Source organism: Hylobates moloch, unplaced genomic scaffold (genome assembly GCF_009828535.3).
Source record: "Hylobates moloch isolate HMO894 unplaced genomic scaffold, HMol_V3 SCAFFOLD_16, whole genome shotgun sequence".
NCBI lineage: Eukaryota > Metazoa > Chordata > Mammalia > Primates > Hylobatidae > Hylobates > Hylobates moloch.
The window spans coordinates 57,112,962-57,120,243 of NW_026652291.1; the positions used below are offsets into that span (position 1 = coordinate 57,112,962).

Consider the following 7,282-nt stretch of genomic DNA (forward strand, 5'->3'; position numbering starts at 1 on the left):
CGTGTGCCAACATGCCCAGTAAATTTTTGTATTTTTAGTAGAGATGGGGTTTCACCATGTTAGCCATGGTCTCAAACTCCTGACCTCAAGTGATCCGCCCACCTCAGCCTCCCAAAGTGCTGGGATTACAGGTGTGAGCCACTGTGCCTGGCTGTGTGGACATTTTGGAAAATACAATTGGCTACAACTAGTTTGAAGAAAATATGGCAATATTTGGTAAAATTGGACATGAATGTGGCTTAGCAATTCCACATCTGGACATATCTTCGTGAAAATTTACCATGTGCACAAAGAGAAATGTACAAAGATATTCACTGCAACATGGCTTGTTAGAGTGAAAATTTGGAAACATCCTAAATATCCACCAGAAGACAGATAAATAAATGGTGGTATACTTTGTATTAACAAAGGGGAAAATAATGAATCAATAAAAATAAAAGAACAGCTGGGTGCGGTGGCTCACGCTTGTAATCCCAGCACTTTGGGAGGCCGAGGCGGGCGGATCACGAGGTCAGGAGATCGAGACCACGGTGAAACCCCGTCTCTACTAAAAATACAAAAAAATTAGCCAGGCGTGGTGGCGGGCGCCTGTAGTCCTAGCTACTCGGAGAGGCTGAGGCGGGAGAATGGCGTGAACCCGGGAGGTGGAGCTTGCAGTGAGCCGAGATTGCGCCACTGCACTCCAGCCTGGGCGACAGAGCGAGACTCCGTCTCAAAAATAAATAAATAAATAAATAAATAAAAGAACAACAAATACACATTTTAATATTGATGAGTCTTGGAAACACTGTTGGGTGAAAAAAACTAGTTGCAGAATGATAAGTACCTTATGATAGTATTTATACAAATGACGTATTAAAATTGCACACTGAAACACTATATTTTGCTTATGAATGTATTATACTTGAAGAGTATAAAAATAGGACTGAATATACCCCAAATGTATGATTTCATCTGAGAAGAGTTTTTTTTTGTCTTGTTGGGTTTTTGTTGTTGTTGTTGTTTTGAGACAGAGTCTCGCTCTGTCGCCCAGGCTGGAGTGCAGTGGCGTGATCTCGGCTCACTGCAAGCTCCGCCTCCCGGGTTCACGCCATTCTCCTGCCTCAGCCTCTTGAGTAGCTGGGACTACAGGCGCCCGCCACCACGCCCGGCTTATTTTTTGTATTTTTAGTAGAGACGGGGTTTCACCGTGTTAGCCAGGATGGTCTCAATCTCCTGACCTCGTGATCCACCTGCCTCGACCTCCCAAAGTGCTGGGATTACAGGCATGAGCCACCGCACCTGGCCGAGAAGAGTTAAGAAGAATGATCAGAGAGGAATAAAATGGACCCCGATGTTTTTATATTTTATTTATTTTAAAATATTAAGCAAATGAAACACTTAATATTTATTTCTTTTGCATGCCACTAGTATATTGTATTTATCTGGATTGTTTAATTTTTGAAAAGTAAATAATCCCATTAAAAATGAAGTGAACTCATGAGAGAGTAAGGGAAAAACTTGACAAAATCCATCAAGTATGAAGAGTCCCCAAAGACTTCCCATCCCCACGAGCTTCTGCTTCTCCTCCTTGCCAGGCTCTTTGGCTTTGCTATTGCCATCCCTACGCCTGGGTTTTTGTGGGGTTTTTTGCAATCTTGACTCAAATGTGGACACTTTCTTGTTTTTATTAGCACTGTCTAGATAAGATGGCATTTTCAAAAATAACTTTACAAATTAAAGAGATGACTTGAAGAAATATTCACAGTATCAAAAGAATCAATAAAATCAGTTTTAGATTGTATAATTTCTTTTCAGATGGAATTAATTAAAATATCCACCTAACTCACTAAGTAAAGCTGTAAAAGTGGTTTAATGTTTTTACCGGTCCCACATCCTCCGGTCTTAAAATAAACTTTCCTCTATTCTTCAAGAGTACATTGTTATTTAATTTCTGTTTCCACACTGTGTGGTTAAAGAAAAAGTATTGAATTGTCTAGCCCATTTTCTCTGAGAACTATGACATCTCTAACCAGGGTTAACTCACCTGGAACCAGTCCTGGCCCCAAGACAACGCTACAGACTTAAGTCCTGAAGCTCCGTAGGGCTTCCTGTGCTGGAAGGAAGCTTTGAGGGTGGAAGAAAGCCCCAAAGGAGAGAAAGAGAATAGGATCCCATGCAGATCTCAGGCCAGGCACTACCAGCCTGGGCTGACTGCAGCCACTGATGAGAGACTTAGAAAATGTTGAGAAGGGTATTCCAAGATGCAAGGGGGTGCCTGAGGAACAGGCGAGGCCGGAGACCCCATTTGGCCAGCGTTAGGGGCAATTCTCTCTAACCCTCTCTTCTGCATGGTCCACAAGAAAGGCTCCTGGAAGCTATGTTTTGCAATGTGATTCTATCCTAGTGGTCATGTCTGATCTATGTGATCAGTCAGAATCCCTTCAAAAATAAATAATATTTCAGAGAAAATTAGAAAGTAAGATGGAAAGGGATGACTGTCTACTTACTGCGTGAAAAAGAAAAGCAGAGGAAATGAGTACATTACAGAAAAAGACTGAAACAGTGCACAGAAAGGAATATTAAGAATTCATTATGGCCGGGCACGGTGGCTCATGCCTGTTATCCCAGCACTTTGGGAGGCCGAGGCGGGCGGATCACGAGGTCAGGAGATAGAGACGATCCTGGCCAACATGGTGAAACCCCGTCCCTACTAAAAATACAAAAAATTAGCCAGGCGTGGTGGCGGGCGCCTGTAGTCCCAGCCACTCGGGAGGCTGAGGCAGGAGAACAGCGTGAACCCAGGAGGCGGAGCTTGCAGTGAGCCGAGATCGCGCCACTGCACTCCAGCCTAGGAGACAGAGTGAGATTCCGTCTCACAAAAAAAAAAAAAAAAAAATTAGCTGGGCGTGGTGGCAAGTAATCCTAGCTACTCAGGAGGCTGAGGCAGGAGAATCGCTTGAATCCAGGAGGTGGAGGTTGCAGTGAGCCGAGATCAAGCAATTGCACTCCAGCCTGGGCGGCAGAGCCAAACTCCATCTCAAAAAAAAAAAAAAAAAAAGTAAAAAGCACACTACTCCAGGCAGTATAAAATAGACGCGGCAGGCCAGAGGTCTGCAGATGTAGTTTGCTTACCCCTGCATCAACAGTTGTTACCAATATTTGCTGCCCATGACGATTACATGGGGATCTTTAACACACATCCACTAGTGCCCAGGTCTCACCCCCGGATATTCATTTAACTGCTCATTAAATGTTCACAAAATTTATTTAGTGGATCCAGTCATTGGTATTTTTCTAAAAGCTCCCAGGTGAATGTAATATGAAGCCAGAGTTGAGAGCTGCTGGAACATCTGCTGAATTCATTCCTAAGCTTTGCCTGCTTTGGGATCATTCTGTATATTCTAGGGTATATCTAAGTGAACTTCTTGGCAATTATGTATTGAACTTCTTCTGCAATACATAATTGCATGTAGAATAGAAAATAAATCTATGAGAGATTCTATCCCAGTCTATTCCACTTGTTTAGAACTAACACCTTCTAAAAGTTTGGGCATAATAGATGGTTGAAAAGTTACCCTCATTGTTGCCTTTTCCTTGATCAGCAACAGAAAGTGACTGTAATTGTTGTTGGGGATAGATTTGTCATGGGAGGGTGGGGAAGATTAGATATTGTTGCTGCAAATCTCTTCAAAAGATGGCACTCATTATATTTTTGTTTTTAACCATTCATTACAAAATATTTGCAGTATTTTAGACCTCACAATTTATTTCACTAATTTTAAGTAATATTTCATGTTCCCTAATGTTTCTGACAGTTGAAAAATTTTTGCAGCACAGATGTATTCAATCCATGAGATACCTTTACTATATAAATAACAATAGCATGAGCAATTGAGTAGTTTGGTTTTACTAGGTTACCTTTAAGAATCCTGGCAATTTCCAGGTAATGTTCATATGTTATATAAATCCATTCAACCCCTTTCCTTTCAGATGCTGCTACTTTTGTATACTTGTTCATACCAAACAGGAGCACAGATTCTCCCCGCCATTCCACCACACTTTACATGAAGACTCTGAGACAATAAAATATAAATGCAACACAGCTTAAAGCTGAATACAGTTGAAAGCTGCTTTGAGTTAGAGCACTCAAGTCCCACTGTAGGATTCCCTCTATAAGGTACCCACCTTCTTAGGTGCCATATTGCCCTGGCCTGCTAATCTCTTCCCAATGGGAGGGCCCTTGATCAGTCATCACCCTGGAATCCAGGCTCCTGAAACCTCATATTCCATTCTCTGTTCCTAAGATATGACATAAATGTGTGGCATAAAGGAAGGTGAGCTGAGTTAGCATATCTATTAAACTAATAGTCTGGTTTGGAAAGAATCATTTGCAGCACAGGTAATGAATACACTTCAATATGTAGCCTTTTCAAACTTCATTGTCTTTGGCTGCTACTTAAAGACTCATCACTGTACAAAGCACTTGGGATTTACACCTGGCCCACTAGCCCAATGACTCTAGAGGTTGGCAAAGAAACTGAAGTTCCTTCTGTGAAAGTGACAGTTCACGTTCTGTTCCAAAACCCCAATATTTCTGTGATATTTCAATATTTACACAGGACTGGAATGTTTTTAGTTTCCTAGTGCTTTTGTCTTCCTTCCTTCCTTCCTTCCTTCCTTTCCTTCTTTCTCTTTCCTTTTTTTTTTTTTTTTTTTTTTTTTTTTTGGAGTTTCACTCTGTCACCCAGGCTGGAGTGCAGTGGTGCAATTTCAGCTCACTGCAGCCTATGCCTCCCAGGTTCAAGCGATTCTCTTGCCTCAGGCTCCTGATTAGCTGGGATTACAGGCTCCTGCCATCATGTCCGGCTAATTTTTTGTATTTTTAGTAGAGATGGGGTTTCACCACAATGGCCAGGCTGGTCTCAAACTCTTGGCCTCGAGTCATCTGCCTGCCTCGGCTTCCCAAAGTGCTGGGATTACAGGTGTGAGCCACTGCATCCAGTCTCCTGGTGTTTTTCTTTTTCTTTTTTTTGTTTTTGAGGTGGGAGTCTCACTCTGTCACCCAGGTTGGAGTGCAGTGGTGCAATATTGGCTCACTGCAACCTCCGCCTCCTGGGTTCAAGCGATTCTCCTGCCTCAGCGTCCTGAGTCCCCCACTAATTTTTTGTACTTTATAGAGATATGTTTCACCATGTTACCAGGTGGTCTTTTTTTTTTTTTTTTTTTGAGACGGTTTTGCAGTGGCACGATCTCGGCTCACCGCAACCTCCACCTCCTGGGTTCACGCCATTCTCCTGCCTCAGCCTCCCGAGTAGCTGGGAATACAGGCGCCCGCCAACACGCCCGGCTAATTTTTTGTGTTTTTAGTAGAGACGGGGTTTCACCGTGTTAGCCAGGATGGTCTCGATCTCCTGACCTCGTGATCCGCCCGCCTCAGCCTCCCAAAGTGCTGGGATTACAGGCTTGAGCCACCGCGCCCGGCTGCCAGGCTGGTCTTGAACTCCAGACCTCAGGTGATCCACCTGCCTCGACCTCCCAAAGTGCTGGGATTACAGGCGTGAGCCACCATGCCCAGCCTAGTGCTTTTTTCTCAATCTATGCTTTCTATTTGTCCATTTCAATAGATAATGGAGAACTGACTCTAAGGTTACTACAGTGGATTATTATCCCTATTACTACTACTACCTTATATTTAAAACATTATCTGATTAAAAAAAAAAACAAATAGAAAAGACGTAGGATCCTTCAGTTGCCAGTGTCAGAATCTATGAAATTATCATCAAGTGTCTTTGAGGTATCAGTACTACTTCCAATTAAACATAGACAATGGTTTCCAGGGGAATATATAAACTCATGAGCAGAGTTTGAAGAAATGCTCCAAAGTCCCAAACGCTCTCCTTTCTTGTGGGCAAGGAAGCGGTAGAGGCCCCAGGGAGGCCTCAAAAGTTTTCTAGGGACTTAAAGTCAAAACAGTGTTCCTTTGAATACCGGTAAACAATGCTTTGAAAGCGGATCTCAAACACACACTCATTAGAATGCAGCAGGAAGTGGTTTTATTGCTGTGAACACAGGGCAATAAAGCTTGGCAAAAGTTGCAGGGTTAGAAATCTGAATCTTTCTTTGCTCTCTTCCTTGTTCCCTTCTCTCGAAAAGTACAGAACTACAAAGCAGAAAATAATCTTATTTCTTTTTGTCTCAACTCTGGTCTGGCATCCTAGGCACTCTAATTCTCCCAACGCCTTTCTTCTTTCTTCCATGGGAACAAGAAATTCAACAAAAGAAAGGAAAATGTGGATGCGATTGTAACAGAAGCTATGTCAAATGAAAGGAAAAGCAGTGGATGCCTTAGACAATACTATCTAAGTGTACAGGAACCAACTTGTAGCGGGGGTCGCTCTTCTGAGGGGGGTCACAGGCAACAATGAAGAATTTGTACTGGGCAGCAGCACTATAGCGGCACTGGGGATACTTTCCTGAAGTGAGTCTGCAGTCAGTCATGTTGACAGGCTTTGAGCTCTGATGGCAGTTGTGCCGACGATTTTTGCAGACAATGCTGAGCAAATCACAGACGGCAGCCACATTCTGGAAAGAGTCATGCAGAAAGGTATTTTGATGCTTACAATGCTGGGTATAATTGTTGATGCCACTCATTGCCCTGTTGCATTGGAGAGGACTTGGCTGTATATGCTGAATTTCAAACCAGTGAGCCTTGGTGAGATGCTTAGGCCAAGCATGAAGTGGACACACTGGTCCCCATAGAACCAGCAGCAATAAAAGAAGAGGAAAGCGTAGCACCATCTTTTCTGTGTAGAAAGAGAGAAGATAATTATAGTAGGAGAAGCAATAAGAGCAAAATTTGTAATCATAACTATTTAGATTTTTATTTTGCCTTTTAAGATTTTATAGCTCCCTTTTAAAAACCATTTTCTTTCTCACAGAGTCTCACAATTCTATAAAGAACTTGAAGCCCAGGAAACAGAAATATGACCTCTCCTTTGATTGGCATATCCCATTTTCTTTCACCAGTACTCACGCATTTGATGGCTGTCATATCAGAAACAGTTTCTTCCCTCTTCCCTCCTGAAATATTTACCCTCTATCTGACCACTACCTCCCAGCCGTCTTTACTGCTCTACTCGCTCCAGCCCTGAGGCCTTCTTTCTTACCTGGTCTCAGTGTTGGGGCTCCTGCTGAGAACAGAGGCTGTGATTAGCCCAAAGCTCAGAAGCTGTTGTCTGCCTTTCTTCTCAAACCCTTCCAGCCCTGTGTGTGTAGGGAAGGGGAAGAAATATTCTGAGCT

At 42.9% G+C, this 7,282-nt stretch overlaps 1 protein-coding gene across 1 annotated transcript; it reads right to left on the reverse strand.

Annotated features, from left to right (window-relative positions):
* Nucleotides 1–6,327: 6,327 nt before the first annotated feature.
* On the reverse strand, nucleotides 6,328–6,780 carry RNASE6 (ribonuclease A family member k6). The gene has a single exon (XM_032179406.1). The coding sequence runs from the start codon at nucleotides 6,778–6,780 to the stop codon at nucleotides 6,328–6,330; it is 453 nt and encodes a 150-aa protein (XP_032035297.1).
* Between the last annotated feature and the right edge of the window lie 502 nt (nucleotides 6,781–7,282).

Bases quoted from the DNA above. Each gene is read 5' to 3' on its own strand.
- RNASE6 (XM_032179406.1), bottom strand. From the start codon at position 6,780: ATGGTGCTACGCTTTCCTCTTCTTTTATTGCTGCTGGTTCTATGGGGA.